General features: G+C 32.5%; 1 protein-coding gene across 1 annotated transcript in view; it reads left to right on the forward strand.

Moving 5' to 3' along the window:
• The window catches only part of LOC143914290 (protein qui-1), a 160,801-nt gene that overhangs the window by 9,644 nt on the left and 123,928 nt on the right, over positions 1-27,229 (forward strand). Inside the window, exon 2 of the mRNA XM_077434454.1 lies at positions 25,989-26,162. Coding sequence (XP_077290580.1) covers positions 26,051-26,162 — 112 coding nt within the window. The 5' untranslated portion in view covers positions 25,989-26,050. The remainder of the gene's footprint in view (positions 1-25,988; positions 26,163-27,229) is intronic.

Here is a 27,229-nt window from a genome sequence, read left to right on the forward strand (position 1 = left end):
CCGAGCAGCTCCACTAGTAATTAAAATACTAATTTTAATTTTAAAATAAATAAAATTAAAATATCTTTTCCGCGACTCTGTATTACTGCTTCGCAAGTCATATTTTTGTTTAAGTTGTATAGGTATATCATTTTTTTTATGTTTAGCCTTCCAAGTACTTGTATTTGAAGTATTTTTAAATGCATTTGGATAAAAATGGATAGAAAAAAATGTTCTATTATATATATGTACATATACATATATTTGAATAATGCGTTTAAAGATGCTGTTTCAGCGTTGCGTCGTGATTTATATTCGTTTTATTTTCCGCGAATAAATCAAATCGAACATTTTTCATCCGCGACTCGTTCTTTCGCCGCCTGGGAGGGGGAGATGGAGGAGTCTTCTCATCTCGAGAGGAAGCATTCGTTACAATCTGAGAGGGAAATTGTCATCTATTACATTACCTTCGAACGATAATAAAGATGATAAAAAAGCAGAACTGCCACGGTGATAATGCCGGAATTCCTTTTTCATTTTTCCTTACAAGAGATGCGGCCCGAAATGAAACGATAATGGTCCAGCGGTAAACAATATCCGAGTTTTATATTTTTCGAATGGCGAACGCTTCTCGGATGGTTCTTTTTTTATATAAACATCTTATATTATATTTTATTTCCATTGCGAGACGCGACGCAGATATTTTATAGCCATAGATCAAAAGGCGACGATTTTATGCGACACACGTGCCAGTATTTTTTGTGCTATTCGACAATATTTGAGTATTAAAATAAAAAAAATATTTTCACATTTAGAGTTTAATTTGGTGAGAAGAGAAATAATTATAACTAGTGGGTGAGTGAGCGACACACCCTCTAAATACCCGCAGAAAGGGTCGAAAGCTTTCTTTAAATATTTTATTTGGTGAAGTCACGCCGTTGGCATTGTTCGTTGACGTTGAAATATTGTAATGACACATATCGGCTTTTTATTTATTTTCGTGTGGCGAGACCGCTTTGTTGGTAAAACGCGTCACTTTCAATCAACATTTTGTTGCTTAACTTTCTTTGTTGTCGCATTTGATAAGGAGTTCAGTTTTGTGCTTGTAGCGATTAACATATAATATTTTGTCGTTTCAAAATAATAATAAGGAGAAGATTCTGAGCATATTTTACAAAATAAAAGAGAACAAAAGCATTTTGTCAAAAAAAGGACATGTTCTCTTGAAAAGAGACCTGTTAGAAACCCTAGTCCAATATGTACATATACATATATGCAATGCACGTAAGTCTTTATCATTTTATCATGGTTGATGCTCGAACATATGTATGATACGTACTCAAATGTAAAGCATTTAATATAAGTATAATATAATAACTGGCATTTTCTGAAAATCGTAAGTACAGTAAAACATATTGAAAGTTTGATATTTTTCGGAAAATTATGCATCGTGGACTTTTTGTGTTTGGTTTCGCTAGGCATTTTAGAATATTTTTTTTATTCATACAAATTATACCGCAGTGTCATTGCAGAATGATTCAACGCGCCACTGCGACTAAACAGAAAAGTACGATACAAAAAACAGAAAGGCAAACAAGAAATAATAAAATAATATAAACAATAACTAAAAAAAATATACAGTTGACGTATGTACATAAAAATAAATGAAAATGCTGTATAATTAAACTCAACAAACACACAATCGGAATTCAAGTCATTCAAATTTGTGATATATGTATGTATGTACGTACATATGTATGTATTGGTTTGAAGGTAGGCATGTTTTAGTAAATTTTTCTCCAAGTGAATATTTTTAATCAAAGCGTGTTATTCAAAGCGAATTATTTTTTTATTATACATATATGTAATATAAAACCGTTGGGAATATTTATTTATTATTATTTTCTTATTAAATCCAAGGTTTTTGCGATTGCTAAGCCAGCATTCTCAATAGCGATCCCTAAACTACCTCTGGTAAATTCACTGTGTGATTTAACGATTGAGGAGCACTGGGTTTGTGTAGTATACAGCTTTTCAACACGGAAAATAGGATTTCGGAGAGCTTCTTTGTGTCCGTGATGATGCACATGCTTGCTTCAGGCAAACAGCCGCAAGAAAAAGAAGATGATAAAATAATACGATATTTCATTTTTCATAATTTGAAAACATTTTATTTATGCAATAAGATGGCTGAATAAATACTGAAATTCATTATTATTGTCAGAATGTCTCGTTTCTGTGTTATGTTTGCAAAAATATTTTTTGCAATTAAAAGACGTTGTACATGTGTATTTAAACATTTTCATTTTCGAAGGATTTTCTCTGTTGTAACAATATGCGACAAAGTAAACATTTTTTACTACACAATTTAAAAATATATTTTTTAAATATTTATTTAATATATATATTTGGTGATCCAAGTTGAAAATTCTGCAGACAGTTCTTGAGACCTACTACTAGTTAATCTCTTATCATGATCGCTAGATCGTAATTACACACATATGTATACATGTATGTAAATACTCTGCATCTATGTACGTTCAACTGGACCGGTAATCGATTTGGTGGATTCTGATTAGCATATAATGTTCATCTGTATAAGTCCGTAAAACTTCGTTGGTGAAATAATAATTTTAAACAGGACAAAAGTTTAATATAAAAATATTTACGAGGTGGTGCGAAATTAGCACTGGAACGTTTGGGACATAAAATTTTTACGTTTGATTAATTTTTTGCATTACTCATCCTCTCATTCGTCTATTTTCGAATAAAATTTTATACTAGCATATTTTCCCCACGGTTTTTTCTCTCTCGCTCTTTGTTTTCATTTTCAGCGTTTTAAATTTGTTTTAAACTCGCTACGATATATTGATAGCATTACGACTTGACAGATTATTCTGACACAGTTATATAAAAAAATGTCTCGGAAAATACGCAGATGTGAAAAAATATGATATTGCAATTTTTTATGAGATACACCAACCATTCCACTGTCGTCTTAAGATAAGTGTTTTTCATTTTTGTTTTATTTGTTTATTTCGAAATCGTACATGGATATTGAATTAACATACTCGGAGTTAATGAGTGGGTTCTCTTTCATGTTTTATCCAAAACCGCCCTACGACAAATATTTGTATTGATTTTACCTTTATTGGAGTAGACGCACCTGCTCATTGCCATGTATAAATTATTTTAGTACAAAATCTAAATTTCGACTATTGTTCGCCGAGAAGCCTTGTTATAAATATCTAAAATACGCGATTCTTATTGCTCAGACCATCTTAATTGACCGCGTATTTTTTTCCCTACTGCAGATAGCCGTGAAATGAAATATGGTATTTTTTATGGTAACTTAAAGATTTGGGGAATTAATAAAAAAAAGAAGACATATAAAAGCCGAGGCTTATTTTTCTTTCGCAAAAGTGTACTTATACGCATTCGTGGACTAACTTCGCAAAGCGTCCGCGTGAACTTTTGGATTTTTTTTTATTGTTCGAAATTTTTTCCACGTTTTTGCGTCTTCTTAAAGTATCTACGAAGGGTTGGGAGGTGGGGGAGTTTTAAGCGGTGGAATTTTAATTCGGATTGTCAGGAGGTGGAGGTTGCGTTGAATAATATTTGTGCGATATCGTTTATTCTATAATTTATGTCCAGTATTGCGAATGTTGTGCGTCATTATTGGAACATCGATTTATTTTAATTAATTCGATATAATATTTTTTGGAAGACTTATTATTTGCTATGATACTGAGAGTATTAATTTAAAAAAATATATTTTAACAACGTGTTGTTAAATGAGTAAATAAGTAAATTAAATGGAATAGAAAACTCGAGGTATAAATTCAGAGCGTTTACGATAAGATAAAATATAAAATTTTTGTATAATTCATTTAAAATGAATTATACAACTAGAAACGTTGTTTTCATTCTTAACAAAAAAACTGATATAAATTAATGAAACCATCTGCACTTGAATTCATTCACGTTTCGGAACCGATTTGCATATTTGAAATAAAAATTTAATATTACATTGAATTAAAGATTTTCTTCGAATCCTTTGTGTGATTTTAAGAATTGTGACCAAAATTTCAAATTTTATGATTTGTAATTATCAAGAGATCATCTAAAAAATCTCTTAGTTGATTTTTCTTATGATCACAAAGATTTGTCTATTGATTCATACCTATGTACATATATATGTATGTAGTAAAAATTCTTCAAAATTATTTGAAAGAGTTCAAATATTATCCTCGAATATTGGGCGATACTTTTTCTATTGGGCGTTCTTCCACTTTGAATAAAGTGAATGTATAATTCAAAATTTGTAAATCTTCCCAAACGTAAAGTGCTTTTACAGGGGTAGATAATCTCGAATAAAAGACTTTTGAGATTAAAAAGTTGGAACATCGTTATAAGAAGAGATTAACGGTGGGTACGCGGAGTTTTTGTTATATTAATTTTTTTCACGCATATAAAGTGCGCAAAAGAAACGTTCCTTTAGCGAATAACCTCTCGAGAACATTAAATAGGTACTAAAACAACACTAATGAAAAGAACAGTTTTAAACAACACATTCTGAATAAATTTCGTCTTAATTAAAATTTCCTCCGACGGATAAATTCGATGTCTCCATCACGTTTCTATTGCTGCAATGAGAAATTTTACTATAATTATTTTCACTACCGTTATATGTACATATGTATAGTTATTTTTGGTGGAAGGCATCGTTTTAACATGCGTTCGCAATGCGTATTCGTTTATTTGATAAAGTAATTTTTATTCTGTCAGTTATATAGTTGGACAATTGTGACAGCTGTCGGATTTCACTTGTCGGAACTACGAGCACTGTGAAAATCGTGACTTCGCATTTATTTACCATCATTCAACTCAACGTGGCAACCGTTTTCATAATTTTTAGATTTTTGTTTTATTTTCCAAATGGATTGATCAAATTTTTAATTGTTTTATTTTAATGTGCTCTTTGATCATATGAGCCGTTATATTTGAAAGTGGCGGAAGTCCAATTTCCAGTTCCAAAAACACTATTTCTGTTTGATTTACATAATTCACAAATTGTCACTTACTTTAATTCGATATGTCCAGAATCTCTGAAAAGCAGAATAAACGTACCTATTACAGGCCACCAGTATTTTTAAATATTTTTAAGCGCAAAAATTTAATTTTTTGATAGATATTTCTCGAAATGAAGAAAAGTACACGCATGCCACTTTTAGTTATAACGGCTCATATGACTACATCTTTAATTTCACTGTGACGTATTACTTATTTTCATATATCAATAGGCTAATATAATTTATAGCCATTTTGATTTAACAAAAGTTTCTCTACAATACATTGAGTAATTGAATCGGTAATTTCAACTATGAGGTACTTAATAAGTTTTTCAATTAATCATTCGGTATGAAAGCGTGTAAGTGTATTAGGCATTTATAGCATATTATAATATGTTGATTTATCACCAACGAAATCTTCTCCAGGTGTGAAAATATTTAATAATAAAAATTTCATAATGGTTTTTTTTCCATATAATGTTGTGAAACATTAACATTTCGATTGATTGAAAACTAATTTATCCTTAAAATATTGTATTTATTTAATTTTGAAGCATATTTAAGTGTTTGTAAATAATCTGATTTCTTAGCGGGTTGTTCGGAAAACTCACGTTTTTCACGGAATTCTCTACTAAATGACATACATATGTAGACACCATTAGAGTATATTAGACGGGTTTTAGTCCGGAAAAGGCTATTTTTGTACAAAAAAGTAACTAATGAAAATACAAAGGATTCCGCTTAATTGCCACACACTAAACCAAATAAAACATTTTGCCCCAAATAACTAACTGGCTCTAATAAACAAAGTTAAATTTATAACTATTAGTTTTTTCATTTTGTTTTTATTCCTTGGGATGTGTTGGCTGACACGATAAACCAGCGTTATAATTAAAAAGAATCCACTATATTTAAATTTCCTTTCATCTGATATGTAAAATTATATTAGCTAATCCATATACTCAAAAATTATATTACATAATATTATATTTATATACGAGTATATGTTTGTATACATGTACATACATGAAGATAATAAATCATTCCTCCGCACTTTCCTGATTAATTTCTTAGAATTGGCTTAATTCCTTTTTAATCACAGCATTTATGTTAGCGTCAAATCATATACAAACTTACGCATGTATGTATGTACCTATATATGGTTATATAATAAAATTTAACGGGGATATGCTTCTGAGGAGATAAAGTATACTGATATGTCAGGACGGGCGAGTGGGAGGTGGGGTGGCTGTAAGGCAATTGGGTCACAAGCGGATGATTGGTTAATACCTTTATTTGGCATTAAAACGCTTCGAAAAGGGAACATGTAAGGGTGGGCAGACTGGTATCCAAGGGCGTAGGGGTTAATCATGCATTCGTGCTTCGCGGTGCGTAACTAACTGACGTAATCGGGTTAACCGGAGCTCGTGCCACCATATCTACCTGAGACTTCTATGGGATACTAGGGTGTTTCGCCAACTTGTTACCTATCAGCGGTTTTGGGATCCTTTCATCTCGCTGCGATTTATTACGCAGGGCGGTTTCTCCGTGCAAAAGCCCCAGTACAGGATCCCTAACAAATTTAACATTGTCCCATTTGAGTCTGCTATTTGTTGTGCAATATTATTTGAAGGTGTAAATTAAATTATTTTACGTTGTGCTGTGTTTGTTTTTTGATCCAAGAAAATTTTACGGATGGTCACGTGACGTATTAAAACGTATTATCGCGCTTTGTACGTGATGTTTTATTTTCCTTCTAATTGGGTCAATGGAATGAAAGTGCAAAGCTAACAGTCGGCAGTTTTGTTCGTGAAAGCTGGTGCTTTTCTCGTTAATTCGTTCTTTGGTTACTTTTTTACAGTCGAAAAAGTTTGAATCATTTGGGATTTTGGCTGATTCTGTGTGTACATTTAGAATTACGTATATTTGAAAATCATCAAGTAGCGGCAATTTTTTGCACATGTGTGATGCCAGAATTTGCTCCTCCGAAAATCTGAGGTCTGCTTCAATGTTCTGTAATCAGAAATTTGTGGTCAAAACGAATCAGACCTTTCCGTGTTCACGGAAGAATGCTTGCATAATAAGAATTTATTATTTAAAGAAAGGTGTGCGAACGGGTGGAAAGATTTAAATATCGGTCAACCGCGTAAATCCGAGGCTGTACGGGTCAATGCGGTGCTAGGTCAGTTTGTTTGGTCATTTGAAGAAAAGTTTCATCTGAATCGGCATTAAGAAGATGATATTTAGAGTCTGTAAGAACATGTGTGAATTCTGAATACCAACATTTTTTATTTCCAGATTTAATAGAAAATTGATTGCCTTTATATGATTCTGCATTCGAAAATAAGTTCAGATCATCCGATATTTGAGCTGTTATATATGGAACTGGCGGAAGTCCTTATCTTTTTGTGTTCTTGGATTTTAATGAATATGGAATATATGTACATATACATACGTTACTACGTAGATAGCGTGTGGGCAGTTGTAAGTGAACTTTTCTATTGTCTATAATTAGATCTCAAATAATGTTAAGTAACAGTAAACCAGGTTTTTATAGTTTTAACCGAATGCAATTTTTGCCAGAAACGCATAAATAAAGCCTTTGTTACATGTTATATAATACGTAAATACATACATACATATGTATGTATATAAACCATTATTTTTGAAAGTGGCGAAAGTTCAATTTTCAGTTCCAAAAACATTATTTCTGTTTGACTTTAATTTAATATGTCCAAAATATCGGAAAAGCAAAATAAAACTATTATAGGCCACACGTATTTTTAAATATTTTAAAATGGAAAAAAATTATATTATATTTAATATTTTGTGAGATACATATTTCTCAAAGTGGACAGTTTCAAATATAACGGCTCATTTCGTCCGGTAATTATTTAATGAAAAATTAAAAGTGTTAAGTGTTTTCGAAAAGGTATTTCTCAGTAGTCTTTTGGATAAGCTATATTTATGTATTTATATATAAATATGTAAATCAGAGAAAATGAAAATTGATTAGATGAGGTTTGATATTTGTTAATGCCAACTTTAGCATGGAATAATTTCAATAGCTAATACATGTAATAGATATATGTACGTATAATAGACAAATAAATAACGACCAACTATGAAAAAAGGCGGCTGTTTTCGGATTTATTTTTCAGATATCGTTCATATACAGAATCCACGTAAGTTTCGAGAATTTCAAATACATTTCAACTATATCGATGTATTATAAAATATATATTATTATTTATATAATTTTCTAATTGTTATAATTTATAGTGATATTAACGATACATACACCCATAAACGTAATTACTTTCATATTACATTTAGACAGATATTTGATTTCAACGCTGGAATGCTTCGTGAAAATTCTATTGCTTTCATTTTGGTTAATTCAATTTCAACAAAATTGTGAAAGGTATCTTAGACATATTGTGCTGCTTTTCAGAAATTCATTTCGAAAATATTTTAAATTAAAGTGAAAGCGAAAGAAGTGATCTGTGAATTTTACATATAATACATGTGTAGATTCATAGGTGAATATATGTATGTATGTAGTTGATCAAGTCTGTGTGCGAATTTGGACGTATTGTAATGGGGACACCTAAACTAATTTTAAATTAATCCGCGTGTGTACATCCCTCATAATGGAAGTTGTTACATGCCGGCACACTCTGTTAACTAATCTACCACAAGAAGTTCAGTTGCTTAGCGACCCGCTACAGTCGCAAACTTGTTGATTGAGCGAACCTAACCACCGACAATCCTTGGGTTGTGCGAAATAATTGCTCCTTCGCGACAATTCGCACTGCTCCACTTTAGCGGTAAATAAAATCTACCAGCATGAAATGTGAAGAACTCGCAAGCTTCTGTGGAAAGGCGGCCACGGCAAACTTGCTCAATAAGATAGAACTACATATGTACATATGTACACATGTACGTTTATTCTATATTATGTTATCGGAGAAAAATGTCGTCTTTAATTCTGTTGATTAGAACAAGAACGACTCTTCGTAACAGTAGTAATTATACAAATGAATTACAGTCAGCTCATAAAAATACACTACATGTAAAAAATACACTACATTGTGAGGGTATTTGTACATATGTATGTATATATATTCGAGATCTTCGATCAATGTGCTTTGCACAGTGATGACCAGAGATCGGCAGACAAAATTCCTTTGCCCCCAAAAAATTGGTTCACTATTGTCAACCTTATTTATGCTCTCTTGCTTTGTAGGACAATAGTAATTGAAAATAATGAATATTTTTTGTGGGCACAAGAAACTTGTCCGCTAATCTCTGGTGATGAAATATGGTTGTGAAATTTTGACATTGAATGCCAAGATATAACACTAAATCCAATGCACTTAAAGAAGTGTGGAACGCTGTATGTAAAAAGTTCTAAAATAATATTCAAAAAATGGTGCTTAACAGCACTTGCATCATTGCAATGAAAGTATCAAGATGCTTAGACAGCACGTTTAGCGGCCGGATGGTCTTTGAAAAGGATAAGTCTACAAGCACATTGGTTGGGTTCAGAATTGACAGAAACAAAGTTCAGGTGCGAAATCCTCTCATCCAAAGATTGAGGCCACCCAGAACCTCTGGAATGCGATACTTACCCCGTAAGATTTTTATAAAAAGCTTTCCGAATAGAGCGTCTCTATGAGAGGTTAAAAAAATACATATAAGAGTTAAATATACAACAACTAAAGATTATAACTTTCGTAACTAGGAGCAAGATGTTGATTGACAACACTACATATATGGGTCAGTGAAGATATCAAGATGCTCAAACAGTTTGTTTAGAACAATAATGATGACTTACTGGGTTAAAGTTATTAAGTTCATTGAGTTGAAATTAATCAGATTCACAAAGCAAAATTACAAGATAAGAATAATATAATATTAACTCTAGTATTAGTATAGTATAACATTAACTCTAGTATTTTAATTTCCCAAGGAATCCCATGGTAGAGGGTACGTTGTTTTACATTTAAATAAACACAAATGATTTTTTTTAATGGAGATCAATTGTTTCATATTCTAGACTTGCTTAAGATGGATAAAGTTGACGATTTCAACAAATAAAGCCATGTAGGGTAGATCCATTAGCTAAAGTGGGTCCAATCGCTTTTGTACAATTTTCCGGCTACGTTACCAAGTCTGAAGTACGTATTATATTATGCATAATACATGTGAACTTTTGACGAGTTTCAATATGGCGCGACTCAGTTAACTACATAGTTAATTTTAATAATTAATTTGTGCGAATTTCTGTCAGTTTCCCTCGCTCTGTCTATGTACATACATATCTACGTACATATATGTTTGTACATACAACCCGCAGAGCAAGTATGTAGCTCTTTAGTCACGGTTTATTTTAGCAGCAGATTAAATTGATTGTGTGTACACACAGTTATAAGTCAAAAATTATTCGCTAACGACCATCTATTCGGCTGGTCGAAAAAATGCCATAAAGCCTAATGTACTCATTCCGAGATTAAGGGCTAGTGGCTTAAGCCCTAAATTCTGCTCTGCATATCCCCAAACTGGCACACGCTTTACCCGCTGCGTATGCCTTGTGCAAATAATTTCACTCTAATTTGCATATCTGACACATCGTACGGATTTGATGGACGCCGTTGCGTGCTACATTTTTACTCTCGTGTTCGTTTTCAAAAGATAAGGTTGTTAAAATTATTCACTGCGGATCTCTTTCTCTGAGGAGGGTCGTTTTTAATTATTATTATTATTATTTTTATATATATGTACCTATAATGTATGAAATTTTATTCATTAATATTTCATGTGAGTTTTTATTGTGGTGGCGGTAAATTTCAATGTTTTATGATAATTGTAGTTTTTGTTGTTTTTATTTATTTATAATGTTTTCGTGGAAGCATTAGTCTCTATTTACTGTTTAATTGGGGTTTAAATATTGCGTCGTTATATTCGTGTTAATTTTACGTTTTGCGTGCTGTTCGCCTTCATTACTTTGGCGAAAAATTTTCTTAAGGAATAAATATTATATAATAAGTTAATGTCGGAAATGTATTTTTAAGCTTTTGTTAGTATTTTATGTGCAAAGAAAAATATACAATATAATGGGTAAGTTCAATATATTTATAGGCATTTTTAATTGATAAGCGTCGTTGAATACAAAACGTTTCATGAAATATTTCGGTGTGAAATAAAATACAAATCATATTTTCATGTACACGTACGCGTAATAAAAAGATTCGAAAATGATTAATCATCGCGTATTCGAAACGCAAAATCCGACAACTTGAAAGCCAATTTTCCGCGCTACATAGGGCTTATGATATTCAATGGGGGAATTAACATGATTTTCCTTTTTCGCCAATACCGTAATCTCTTTATAGGGTAAACCTGTAAAATTTGCATCTCGTTTTGATATACATAGACATGATAATGAAAAAAAAAATGATTTAATTATTGCGTTGGAGATTCTATTGTTTGTTCATTTAATTATCTCGCTCACTTTGGGGAAGAGAAAAAAATTAACTTTGCTATCGAAACTTTTTCTCGACCGAATTTTAATTTCAAATTAGGGCCACGAGCCATCGTCTCCGCAGCGAGCGGAGCAGATGTCAATTTTTCCGCGAAATTAGTGAATATTTAACGCGACGAGGCGAAGTTATTTCCGTTGAAAAGGGGTTAAATTTAGTACGGCGCAACGGCACGATTTTATTTATTTAAAAACACAAAGGATTTAGCGACGCAAGCACTAGCACAATATATAGGTACAATGCGTAGGTTCTTATTGTATGATACGTATATATTTGTATTTAATATAAAATCATGAAACATATTATTTCAATACTAATTTTATCTACGTTAAATATGCGCTTTTGAAAAGAGCATTTTCAAGTTGAAAACACATATTGACCTGAGTAAATAGCGCTCTTTGATGTAAAGTTAAATCGCTCTGTTGGTTCGTTTATACACATATTTCGTTTGCTTGCAGCGATGTGGATATTATTATATGATATTTGTTCAGAATTGAATTGGTACAGTGGTGAATTTAGGAAAAGTGTTATTAAAAAAAACCCAGCAATGGATTCTATTTACTTCTTCTTCTAATGCCTTGTCCGCATCCGGACGTTGGCGAACACCTCATCGATTATTTGTATCAGGTCAGTCCATAAGTTCGTGCGCATTTTCAACATGCACGGGATTCGCGATGACTCATTACTAAACCAAAAAGATTTCGAGCCTGTCAAAATTTGTCATAGCTTGAATAATCTATTAGTCAGTCTGTCACCAATTTTCGTAAACATCGGACGCATATTAGTACCCATAAATGTGAATATCGATAATCAATCTGTCAGATTTGCAGCAATAAAATTAATAGTGTACATACATGGTGAAAATACTATCAGTGTAAGGACTGCCCAGAAATGGTTTAAAAAATTTTAAAGTTGGACAAAGCAGCATTTATGATGAATCCCGTTCAGGAGGTCTTGTTAATTTTGATAACGATTTCTTAAAAATCTTGTAGATTCAGAGCCACAATTGACAGTGGATCAGATCGCAGGAAGGATGGATTCATCTCATGGAACAGTCTTTTTCATCTCATGGAACAGTCATTTTTCATTTAAACATTTCCTGTCCGTCATTGACAGTTGAAAATTGACAGTGTTTCTGACTGTGAGGTCCTTCAGAGTAATTTGAACTCTTTATGGTGCTGGGCGACTAATAATCATTTACCTCTTAGCGTTAGTAAATGCAATATTATGTCTTTTTCTCGGTCTTCTAACCCCACCTTATATCAGTATGATCTTGGTGGAACTCCACTGTGTAGAACATTATCCAAAAAGACCTTGGCGTTACATTTGAGAGCAAATGGAAGCTTGGTATCCATATTTCCAATATGTGCAATAAAGCTTCAAAGATGCTGGGTTTCGTTTTACGCTCACATTTTCAATAATTTAAGAGTTTTGCGTCTTCTTTATAACGCATTGGTCCGAAGCATTTTGGAATCTGATGCCATTATATGGAGTCCCAGTGAATCAACTCACTCTCTAAAAATTGAAAGAGTTCAAAGGAAGTTCCTCCGCTATCTATATATGAGGGAGTTTGGATACTACCCTGAACTGTTTCCTAGTGCTTTTGTACAGTCTTAGTACAGCCTAGTCTTACGCTGCTTGAATTTGGTCAGCAATCACATTGATATTTTCAATATTTCACTGGATAATCTATCCGTATTTTTACTTTTAATTCAATTTAAACTATTTATATATTTATATATATGTGATTTTTGTTTATTATTTTCAATTCATAATTTTTAATTTTTTTTCAATTTTTGATTTTTAAATTTTTTTAATTCTCAATTTTTCAATTTTTAATTTTTATATACAATTTTTTTAATGTTTTATTTTATTTGTTTTTCTATTATTGTTGTTTTATTTTTTCTTATGTTTTTGATCTTTTATTTATTGTCTGGCCACAGTATCATATTGGGGTGACGTGTAAAGACACTGTGGTATACTTGTATATTAAAATAAAAATAGTGGTGAAAAATAATAGGTGGGATTTAGGTTTAGGTTTTACCAATTTGACGAGGAACACTTTAGGGATTGAGTTTTGGGAAGAATCACGACGGTACAGACTAGGCTTGCCAGCATTTTTACGTGTTCACAGCTATCAAAAAAAAGCACGTACCACTCTGTGTGTCTGGTTGGGAATTTAATCTATGACCTCTATACTTGTAAATATTTGCTTAACCAGTCAGCTTAGAACTATATGTGTACTACTAAATGGTAGATATGTTTTAATTATACTATATTAAATATTTTAATTATAATACATATATCTCAACCCCCTTAAAAAGTTTAATTCATTGGGTTGAGAAAATGTTAAAAATTGATACAGGAACTAAGATATAAATAAAAAAAAAAAATTTCTACTTCGTTTATATAATCTCGCAATAGCATATATTTTGATATATTGTAATATTAGTATATGTACATATATAGATTAAGATTAACTCTTAGCTATTTAATTACGAAGACTGCAAAAATCTTTTTTTTTCTGGTACAAGCGACCGAGGTTAGTGTTGATTGATGCTGGCGCCGTTTAATTTGGCTGAAAATGGTGGAGGCGTAATGCCAACAATGGCGGTGAAAGAGAAACGAAAAACTTGGAAGCTATTAGGAAAACGGTCGAGACCCAGATCCGTTTTCTTGCTTAAAACATCTTGTCCTGCCTGGACTGTAATTAAATTCGCTTTAATACAATGGACTTGTCGCCCCTTTTTGATCGATCGTGAAATCTGTCAATGGAGGCTGGACGGAATTGTTATTCAATCATCGACATCCACTTCGTTGAGTTTATACAAATTTCCAGTAAAATAGGATTGTACTATTATCATATTTCGTATGTCAGTACAAATTGGTACGCTAATATACGTAGAGGTATTATCCGGTTTTTTTTTATAATTAGCGATGGAAGCTGGGGATCATGTTTAATGAGTTGAGGCTGAAAAAGGTATGGAGGTAGGAGAAGACAATAGACAGCGAGGACTAATTATCAGAATCCTCATCATTTTTGAGAGGCACTTATGGGACTAGTGGCATTTATAGAAACAAATGTGGGTCGCAGGCGGGGTGGCACGTGTCGGTCTCACTTGCAAATTGGAACGTGTCATGATAAAGTGGCATGACACGAGATGCCCCTCGAGGTTTCTACTTGCCTATCCTCCATTTCGTGCCCTTAGCACCCCCCCCCCCTCCTCCCCAGGTAAAATTTAATAAGGAAGCTGAAAATATGACGTATACGCTCCATTTCGTCTCGCTTGCATTTGGAATATCTTTTGTGGGAAATGTGTACGTCAATTGGAGACGTAACGAAGTATTCAACTTGCTCTGAATGGAATTTGATAGTAGGAGTATAATATAATATAAACTATTTTACTGTTGTTGACTCAATTGCCTATGTAATTGAGATAAAAATAGTAGCTTTTCAGTAGAACTACATTCCTACAACCAGCTAATTTCTACAGTTTCAAATAATCTGGAAAGCAATTTATATAGTGTAGTCTTTTGATTATATTATATGTAATATTAGTACATGAGTGAATTTTTTTTGGAATTATATACATATTTTTTCAACAATTCAATAAGTTAAAAAAAATCATAATTCTCATTATTAGAAAATATCGAATATCCAGATTCTCGTGGATAATAATTTAAATTAACATCTCGTCGGTATTTGTAATTTCGTGAGCAAAGTTTTCGACGTGATGTTGGTCCAACGTGAAGATCATTGCCTTTGTTTGAAAGTTATACTATTTACAAAATATGAATTTAATCAGAATATTTGCAAAGCGATTACAATAAACATTATTTTACTCGAAAACAACTTTAAATATTACTAAATGAAACGATAAAAATTGTGGGTTTTCAGATCTCGATAATTTTGATACGTACTCGGTTTTTTGATACATACTCATGTGTATGATTTTGTCATAGACTTTTGAATGAAAATATCTCAAATACTTTTATAGCTGTATTTTGCGCAACCCATTGAATATTGGAGAGCTTCTATTTTGTGAACGATGAAAAATCGAAAAAAATATTTGTTGGCATGGTTTGAGTATTTCTAAATCCAGATTGGTCATTTCATATCATAAAACAATCTATAAGACACAACATTTTTCTCAGGGACACTATACTGCTTGCCAGACGGTAAAATTATTTGATACGATGAAGCAGTTTGATTGACATTATTGTTTAATATATATATTTACTCAAGAGCATGGAAAAAATCTGTGCACTTATGTGTCTGTTCGTTTAATGCTAGTAGACCTTTGAAGGAAATTTTAGTCTAGACGGTGATGAATACTTGTTGGTTTTCTTATGCGGAATATTTCCATGGAGGAAATAGTTTGAAATTTTCGAATTGGCGCGAAAATATTTCTACTCCAGTAGTTGGAACAAGATTTGGGGGGGGGGAGAGTGTGAGGGTGCCGTCCGCCATATATTAAAACACAGAACAAAGACAAGAGGAGGCGGCACAATAAGAATGCTTTATTTATTTAGTCGAGGCCCCGTGTTTGGTTAATCTGCCGCAGTTAATCTTGCAGAGGCTGCCTTGTGTCCTTTCATTTATCACGCCCGGGGGCCCTAATCTCGACTCGTTCACCTTTATTCCGTGTTCGGGGTCCCCCCGAAACAAAGGGATCCTCCGACTACCGTCCAAGTTTCTTCCGTGTCGTATGTATAATATATTTTCGCTTAGGTAGGTATAGCTTTGGCCTTTTTTGCTTTTATTATTTTCTAGTTAAAATTCAATTTCACGCGCCGCTCACTCGTACCCCGAGATTTAGACCATGTTACGGTGGTTTTTCCGAAGCGTTTTGGCAATTTTCACCCTAGTAACAAACAAGAAAGCAAAAAATAACGAAAACGGCTTTGTTCAGACGTATCTCGTTTGTAGCACATAGCGAATGTTATATTTTGCTAAATCTCAATGTTAATGAATTTTTTTAAATATTCGATATATGTACTTGTATAAGGTGACTACGTATCTCCTCCAGTGACCCAGTCCCTGACAATATTTATATCAAATGTGAATAAAAATGATTTGTTTAAAGTTTTTATGACAAATAATTTCAAAGCTGCAAGTCATAGGCCTCATTTTTAAATTAATTACATTGTAATAAGTATTCGACAGTGGAGTAATTGGCATTTAAAGTATGGAAATTTCCCAAAAAATGTTCTATAAAACACATTATCTGAAAATAGTCCAGTTCATGTGTTTATTTATTTCTACGCGACGACTACTGAGGCTTTTGATGACAGAGATTTATTTATTTTTTAAAAAGAAAAACAAACAGCATTACATAACACTCTACGTACATAACAACACTTATACCAAAAATGTTTCTAAAAATATATTACAAAAATTAAATTTTAAAATAAAAACAAATATGACGAGCATTGAATAGGGGTAGATAAAGGATAAACATACGTATGTATGTGGTAATAAGAATAATAACCAAATAAAAGAAATTTAAAACAAAAAAAGGAATAACAAAATGGATCAACATGAGGGGGAATATTGTTTAAAAGAAAGTGCAAGATCTATATAAAAGTAAATTGCAGGAATAGTTGATAGAACAGAGATTAATGTGAAATAATGAAGGAGGAATACGGAGAGATCTGATTGGGCATTGGAATAGGATTTTGCTAAATAAATAAGGACACCAATAGCAAGGATATCAATTAAATAAAAAGCTTAAATAAAAACATAAATCATAAATTTACCTCCTAGATTGTAACTTACAATCTAGGATATTCCTTGCAATTTGTAAGGAAAAAAAGTGTTTTTCTTTTTTTTTTATTTATTTTCTAGCTAGATTATTAATATACACTCGATATAAAGGATTACAAACGGTACTAGCAAATTCCAGATGACTTCTGATGATGAGATTATTGTGATATTTAAAGGGCTTGGATAGTCTAAAAATGAAACCCAAATTCTTATACATATATCTTGTTTATTATCAAATCAATATGATAACAAAAAGATAATTTACAATCAAGTAAACGCCAAGCTCGCTCACACGATCAAACTTAAATAATTGTTTAAGATAATTAATTGAAGAAAATTAAACAATATTTGGGGATCTAAATATAGAGAATGTAATGTGGAAAGACTTGGGTAACATTGAGAAACAACTGGTTATTAAGTTTAGACAGTGTTCGATGGAAGAGATTTCAAGAAAGGATACGGACAATCTTATAATTTTCGACAAAAATGCAAAATAAACATATTAAATTAAGTTACAAAAAACAAATCATATAATATACATATGTATGTATGGCTGGAAACTTTCTTCAGATGTCTCCATTCCGAAAAGTTATTCTATGACCAAATTTGCCGTAACGGACGAAGACTGGAACAGTTTCTTTATAGAAAATTCAAACCATATTTTTATATGTATATATAGATCCATTCAAATACAAATTTTAATGTATGAAAAAGCGTGATGCATTTGTTTTTATTTTATTTAAAATTTTATTTGTAAAATCATGGCGCTTCATTTGTTTGCATAGTTGCAAGTAGACCGTTTCGACCTGAATGGGAAGTTCTCATAAATCTATTGTCTGACTGTAGCCGGGTAAGCTATACATTTAGATCTGGCGCAAACATCATTGATTTTGCAGCATCACTCGATACACGTATAAGCAAATTATATTGCTTCGGTCAAGCAATACTTACGTAGACGTAGCCTCAAGGTACAATACAAACCGCAGTCTTTGGTATTGTACCTACGTGGGAGTGCTGTTCAACCGGTGGCTCGTAAACCCTTAAAGTAGCCGTAAAGCACTTTTCAGACCCACAAAGCGTATTATATTTCTCGTTGCATGCTTAACGTCCAGTTACGACACTATAAATTTATATGTATTTTTCAGATTACGCATATTCGAAAATCCGTTAAATTTGAAAATATTATACTAATTTAAGTAATATGTTCCACTTAAATAAAGCATACTAACCAGCCGAAAGCGTTTACGCGCACGAATGTTTAAGTACCTATATATAAATTATATTTTATTCGTATAAATTAACTAGAAACTGCTATTGCGCAGTAAATTTACCTATTTGAAATTGAATATTTTTTTATTATACATATATAAAGTGCGCGAATCTCAGAGGTAGGCGTTCCTTATCAGGGAAGACGTCACCGGTTTCATCAGTTTGTTAGGAGGTTGTAAATTTCGTTTTATTCCCGTCGAGACCTCCCCCCATCCCTTTCGCCGTCTAACATTGAATACGATTAGAGCTCGGGTATAAAAACCTCCCCCTTGTGTATCCCCCTCTCCTACCTCGGGGTATTCATAAATTTCCAATTTAAAAACGTCGGCGTAACGGCGCGTAACCGAACAATTTTTGGCGAAATCACGGTCGGAAAATTTCATCGACGATACGCTGAAAGCCCTATGATTGCGCAACTGGAAAATGGGCATCGAACGAGACAGTCTCTCGACTAGGCTAAGTGTATTATCCGCGAGTTTGTAAGGAATTTTTGTAATTGCTGAAATTTCGGCTTTAATTAGATTTACAGTCGTCGCATTTGTAAAGGTTTGGGTATTATGTTCTCGAAGGATTAACTTTCAAGTGATATTATGTACTTTAAGCTAGGGAGACTAAGCTTTCAAACCGAATTGTATGGGGATGATAATCATATGATAAATATGACTCTAAGTAATCGAAGAAGCCCAAACTAAATGTATACATACATATGTACATCGAAAATAGCGAAATTTGGAATTTGGAAACAGCTCGAGTTGAAAAAGATATTCTGTGTCATGGGAAATAAAAATAATATTTGGACTGTGGTTGGCTCATTCATTCGATTTTTGAAGGTTTTTTTTTAACATTTAAGTTCGGTTTTAGTAGTTTTTATTTTTAATTCACTTAATCATATAAATAGAATAATTACACTAAAAAACCTCATATGGGATGTTTCGACACATTGCTATGGTATGAAAAAAATCTGATAATTTGTCGCGCGTACTTTTAAGGCCAGCCTCCAGACTATTATTGATGTTCCTTAGTCCGGCGCCCGTGGACGACTGCTATAGACGTCATACGTAAAATGTCAGTAGTAGGAATTGCGTGACTTACTATGTAAACGAAATACTTCAGGCGTGATTCGCTATTTAAAATATACTTCAGGTTTGTTTATTGACATATTATAATATGTCAATTGACAATATTTGAGAAATTTGGTCACTTGAACGAATTCGCTAAAAAATTGCCGCAAAAGTTGCCTTGGAAAAAGGGTTAGGCATCGTTTCTTACGTCTACTATTAACAAAATATTTTTAAATTGTTTTATATTTTGATAAAAAAAAAACTAATATTTTCTTCTTTGTTTAATGTAGATATGTGTTATTGCGCCATATATACTAGTATATACTAGTATCTTGTACATAAATACATACAGATGTACATAGTCGTACATACATCAGTGGCGGACGGTGGGTGTTAATACCGGGTGTGCTGTGTATGCCGTAGGGCATAGGGTATAAAATTAGCAATTAAAAAAAAATACTCGTTTTGCATTACAAAAATGTTTAATTTATTAGTTATTTATACATAAGTTCAATGCGACGTTTCTGAGACATAAACTTTTCAATCACGTCTGCATAGAATGTGTCTTTCTGTTTTAATTCCACCAATAACTTTTTTTCTATTGAAATTAAGCTAAGGCCACATAATCTATCTTGACCTTGCGTACCTCTATAGCAAGTTTTTATTCTTTTCAGCGCCGAAAAAGAACGTTCTGCTGAAGCTGTACTGCTTGGTATCGTTAATATTAATTCTCCCAGCTTAAACACCTCTTTAAAACCAGATTCGAGGTTATTTTTTGTCATGAATTGTATTAATTCATGAACAGGTTTCTCTGAAAATTCAGAGCTGGAATATAGCACAATGAGTTCGTTTTTCAATCGAATATAATCAAACAGTGATCCATAAAAATCTTTTAATTTATTAATTAAAACATTTGGAAAATTTTCTTTATATTCGTCATATTTATCATTACAAAGAAGGTGAAAATATTCTAATTTGGAAAGTGAAGAATATCTACATTCGACTTGTGCGATTATGCTATCAACTATTTTGAAATATAATTGACGAAATGAAGTTTTATCTTCTACTTCTGAATAATTTTTTAATCTTTGTGGCCTACGATCATGATCATCATTTTTTTCATTTAAATAATTATTCCATAACATTTCAAAATTATTATCCCTTTCGTATTTCAGTTGCTGCAAAACATCATTAATTTTTTTACAACAATATAAAACGTCCGAAGATTTAGATTGAAGAATGTTATACAAAACATCAGTTATTCCAAACAGTTTTGAAAAAAATTGAAGAAGTTTAATTGTTTGAAAATCCTCTAAAAAGCCTAAAAACCCTCGTGCTTTTATAACAGTATCTGTGTCCCATAATTCACAATTTTCTATAACATGTCGAAAAAAATCTGTAAATTGACTTCTGTATTGTTGTACTGTGCTACTTAAACGAGATGTAAAATTCCACCTTGTGGGTGCTACAGAGGGAAGTCTTTTTGTCACAAATTCCTGTAAAGCGAATACTCTTTTGGAAGATTTTGAAAAGTATGTAGACAATCCATTTAAAGTTTGAAAAAATGATTTACTTTCTTTAATATCAGAAAGACCTTGCTGCAATACTAAATTCAATACATGAGCATAACAGTGTGTAAAAAGAGCAAAAGGATAAGCATTGAGGACTTTGGATTGCAAACCATTTATGTGTCCACTCATTACACTTGCTCCATCATAAGTCTGTCCAACCGATTTGTCTTGAATTTTACATTCTTCAACTATGTTCACCACGTGACGGAATAGACCATTAGATGTTTTATCAGCACTAACGTCTGTAAAACTAATAAACCGTTCATGTACATTGCCTTTACATACAAAACGTAAAACTGTTGAGAGCTGTGATTTTGTCATTATATCTGAAGTTTCATCGAGAATAATAGCAACAAAACTTGCTGACTCTACTTCATTTTTTATATGAACTTTAATAACATGAGCGATTGCTTCGATTATGTCATTTTGTATACTTGGAGAAGTACCACGAAAGGTAGTAGCAGTATTTAAATGAGTATCTAAAACAGAATCATATTCTCGAAGAGCATTTAGATATTCAATGTAATTGCCTTTGTTTACGGAATTACATGACTCGTCGTGACCTCGCAGGGACAGTTCTTGTTTTCCTAGATAGATTATTGCGTTAATAATTCGTTTTAAAACATCTCTATTTTTATTTACTTGTTCATTATGTCGACTTATTTCGGCTTTACGTTGACTGTCAATTAATACGTCGATTCGTTGTTTGCCAAACATTTGTATGGAAAGAAATGATTGAACGTGTGCCTGCGATCCTTCGTGTTTCTTCAGTGCTGCTGTCAAATGGTTGAGATCAGCAAATCCTTCTTTGTTCCACACATTAATATCTTTGGAGAACAATAAACATGGCCAGCAGAAAAGTTTGGATCGAATTTCACAGCCTGTAATCCATTCGAATTTTTTATAATTTGAAACGCAAAAATGTCTAGTGTAAACTTTTGTTTTTTCTTTATGCAAACTGGATAAATTTGGAAGAGACGGACACGGTTTCCCATCTTTAATTATTTTTAATTTTATCTCAAAACTTCTATTTGAAAACGGAATAGTTAAAATGTCTTGAACACTGTTAGCCATTATTAGTTATTAGAGGTATGACTGAGATACGAATGACCATAAAAATACGAATGTGCGAAAAAGTACGAGACCACGTGTCGCATCGCATTCGGTCAATTGCCGAGTGGTGCGGTGCGGTGCGGTGCGGTGCGGTGCGGTGCGGTGCGGTGCGGTGCGGTGCGGTGCGCGGTGCTCTGAAGTCGTAGCACACCGTACGTCTTAATATCGCGAACAAACCTATACAAGCGAATATCCGCCTGCACACTCCAACCAAACCCACCAATTTGCTGCACGGCATAGGTATTCTCTCGTCGCGGCGCACAAACTACATACACACATCACACAACACGCTGCAGACTGCACACCACACCATACACCATACATTTAGCGCACGCGGTAAATACACCATACACATCAATGCCTGTTTATACAACAACACATTATTTTGTATTAAAATACTACTTTATGTGGTCTTTGGTTTTCACGGGTGTGCGCCGCACACCTAGCACACACCCAATATACGCCACTGACATACATACAGTGTACATAGTACTGTCGGAAATGAAGATCGGGATGATAATATTTCATGTGCCTTATTTTAGTATTCAATGTAATAATATTATTGCTATTTTCCAATACAATTAAAGTTATGTTAATTTACATACGTAAATTGAAATTGATTGTTTTACGAAATTCTATTGAAAAATATTTTAAACGTATAAAAAACAAATTTTTGTACATAAATTAGAATTTTATTCACGATCAATAATTTAAAATTAAGTAAAGGTACTTTTCTCGAATGAAAAAATACGCCCTTTTTATTACTACTGTGAATTGTGGGTATAAAAATAAGTTTTCATGAGATCAAAACCGCCAACTAATTAGAAAAAAATACACATAATTGAATGATTTATATATTTTTCATTTAATGTTTAATTAATAGCACCAATGCTTTGAGAGGTAAGTTGTGGGTTTGCGATACTTTAGAATATGTACATATGTATGATTGGGTTTCAGTGCACGCTCGATTTTCGTATGAATAGCTGTTAGTTTGTCAATTAGTAATCATCACAACATTCGGTTACACTTCTAAAATGTCAAAATCATAATTTTCTCGTTCGTCCTACATCTGAATAATATGCAGTACGGTTTTACCTTTGCCCTTTCGAATATTCTAAAGTTTTTTTTTCGTCATCGCACTTTTCGATTTATCTTCATCTTTTCAAATCTAGAATAGATCTCGAAGTCGTGACCCGTTCGCTGGGTAATTTCCTTAAAAGGGTTTTTCCGTCGGGTTCGACCCGCGAACGCCTTCGGGTTTTGTACACAATCTCTTTCTCCCCCTACCGCACCTAAGGGCGGGCGGCTTGTATCGAAGAAATATCCCGCATATTTAATGTTTACGGCGATAATCTGGAAGCGTACGGGGGAGAGAGGGCTCCGTCCCGAGGGAGGGAGTTTTCCGCGAACTAAGGTAGGGAAAATCTATCGACGTGGTGGCACCAGCGGCGCACAATTCGCCTAATGACTCCATTTATCCGAGTGGAAATCCTTATTTTCGTATTCGTTCATATTATTATTGTATAAAATGAAACTCGAACTTCGAACTCGACAATGCTTTCTTCCATTTTTTTAAAGTAAGTATCATTTTTGAAAAGGAGCGAGAAATAATGTACACGCTTTTTCCATAATGTTCTTTTGTATCTTTGATTGCGCGAGTGTTGAAACTTTCAGTATTATCCGAATATAATATACCTATGTACATATACGTATACGAGCCATCTAACTTTATGAAATAAAAGATTTCCTTGAATTGTCCGACAGCAAGCTTTCCCCGATAAGTCGGGAAAATATTTGTTCGTTTATATACGTTATTCTATGTACATACATGTATGTCTATACATGTACATATGTATATGTGTCTATATATGTACGAAGGCCCCATTTTGCGGGAAATGAATATTTCACTAATCCTCTTACAACAATCTTAAGCCTTTGTACACATAAACCCGCCATTTCATTTGCTTAGTAAGCTTTGAAATGACTATCTTTTCGAAATGTTTTTTATCCCCGAAATAGATTCATTTCTTTAAAGCCGGAAGAATTCCACCGTGATAGTATTACGCTTAATTAAAATATATTGTGTGACGTATCTTTGAATCTTGAATAATTTCAACACATTAATTTAACGGATATCTCTTTCGCCGTTAGTATCTGTTGACAAATCACTGTATAAATTTACACTGAAACGGAAATATAATTACTTGCTTAAGGGATGAAATTTACTTAAATAAGATTGCTGCGAACTTAGAGCGAAAGTAAATTATCGTAAGCCCATGAGAAATAGGGCATCGAATTTTTTTTTTAAATAAAATATGGGCAAAATTGAATTTGCCTAAGATATTTCATATTTATGATGTATTGTGAAATTTTGATGAGTTCATAGAATGTATAATGATATTTATGATAGACGGTCGTACATATATATTCCATAGAAACACACCAAAGATTAATTTGGTGACAGAGCGTAGTTCATATAATATTCTAGGAAAAGTTTATCCGTAAAATTCCTAATGACATGTAATCATAGTCTACGATAACTTTGTCTATATTTTTATGTAAAAATTTACACACTCTTGTGGGACTTAGCACAAATTTGCGTCTTTATTACACAGTCATCTGGAAGAAATATTTTCGTTAAAATATAGAAGACTAGTGGTTTTACCCGGCTTCGCTCGGTATTTGTAATATAAACAGCTTAAACATGGCAAAACGATCTAATAGTAAACATTAATTTGATTTTTATTAAATTTATTTGAATCGAAAAAAAAATTCAACGATGTCAATATCGTTGTCATAGAAACTTTGATTTGTTTTTGATGTTCCCAACAAACCTTACATATATGTACAAAGTTTCTTTTGAAATTATATATTAGATTTTTACTTTATATATTTAAACAATCTCAAGTGGATGTAGTTTTGCTCAATGGAACTTTTATTGAAACTTGACACTAGTAGATAGAATGACAGCATCAAAGACACGGGTCTTAATTATCTTTATTTTTTTTGTTAAAAATTAACGTTATTTCACTAAATTATTCTTGCTTTTGATTGTTAATTTGAAATGGTCGAATTTAGAAGGCAATTACTATTCGGGATTATACATAATAATATACAGTGTGTACATACATATGTATGTACATACAAACATGTAGGTATATACATATGTATGTTTGTTTTGTAATATAATATATTCATCCGAGCATGTGTTACTTGCTACGTTTGAGGATCAGTTGGATTAACGAGTGTCTGAAAACTGGATCAAACTTCGCCTAGAACTTCCAAATTGTAGTAGTAGTTTGACGCGAACTTTTCCTTCATCGTGTTATAATCGTATACCTAGGCGTATAAGAAGATATCTAATATAGTATTTTGTACATATTTATCAAAAGTTTATATGAACACACGTCAAATTGATATTGTTTATTTATTTTTGTTAAAAATACTATGCAACATCCGGTCTTATAAGTTCGTATTGATGTAAAAATCAGGACAAAAATAATGTGTGCATACATACATACATACATATGTATGTACGTATGTAGCAGTTTTTAATACTAGAGTCTTCCAATATTCTGTGATATTTTTCTCACATACGATTTTATTTACAGTTGACGAGATCGTCCACATCCCACCGGATATCGTGATCGTCTCGTGAAGGATTCCGGAAAAGATGGCCGTACCGGAAGCCGTCGTGATGGAGACCCTCCAGGGGTTCTCAAAGAGTTCCGACAAGTGGCCGTGTCCGCGGCACGTCAAAGTATTTGTATCCAGCTCATTCAATGGTGAGAAAATTGCATGTCACTTATTACATATGTATGTATGTATGTACGTACCTATATATATTATTAAGAGGATCTGATTTCAACGGTGAATAATACTCGAGTACATAGTGTATATTATAATTGGGTCTTAAGATGCAGATGTCACTGTTTGCGCTACCTGGGTATTATACATACATATGTACGAATGTATGTAAGTATATATAGATATACAGTGATATTAAATATTATATTGTTACTTGAGAAGATAGGATTAAGTATTTTACGCTCAGTGAAGCATACATTTCTTAATTCTACATTCGTATAAATGTATACATACATATATATGTAAAACTACTGGTACATAATGTGTTTATACAGGTGAGAATCTTCGTACGTAGATGTTATCAAGTTCCTGAAATTGCCCCACACGCGAAGTCTTAATGACAATTTCAGCATTTATTACACTGTCGTTATTTAATTAAATGGTGCAATAACAGTGGTAAAATTGCGAAATTTTATTGTGTTATCTTGAAAAGTGAATGCTTTGGAGTGAGTCGATGTTTATCTTCAACGTTTATTCGTTTTGTTGATCGCGAAAGTAATTGTTATATTTCATTGTATGTACATTTGTATATACATATTGTATATTCTACGCGTTTCATCAAAATAATTTTGTTCAGTATTTTGTATAACCAATTCGCAACTGTGGAGGTCGTGAGATAAAATTTTACATCGAATGGTGCATATCCGAGTTCAATTCATATGTTATTTATTTTTATTTTATTTTATTTTAAAAAATCAATACCACAGAGACTTGACAGGTTGCCCCAAAGCGTCAATGTGATTTTAATACAAATAATAAAAATCATAAAAATTACAAAAAAAACATCATAAAAAAAAATAATAAAAATCATAAATAAAAAAAAAAAACATAAGAAAATAATAAAAATCATAAATAAACAAAAACATCATAAAAAAATAATAAAAATCAAGTAAAAAATATGTACACAAAATAAAAACAAAGAAATAAGATTGAAAAATTTATATCGTGCTATTTAGGATGTGTTCCACCAACTCAACATAACTGG

The sequence above is a fragment of the Arctopsyche grandis genome, chromosome 7 (assembly GCF_051622035.1).
Source record: "Arctopsyche grandis isolate Sample6627 chromosome 7, ASM5162203v2, whole genome shotgun sequence".
Taxonomy (NCBI): domain Eukaryota; kingdom Metazoa; phylum Arthropoda; class Insecta; order Trichoptera; family Hydropsychidae; genus Arctopsyche; species Arctopsyche grandis.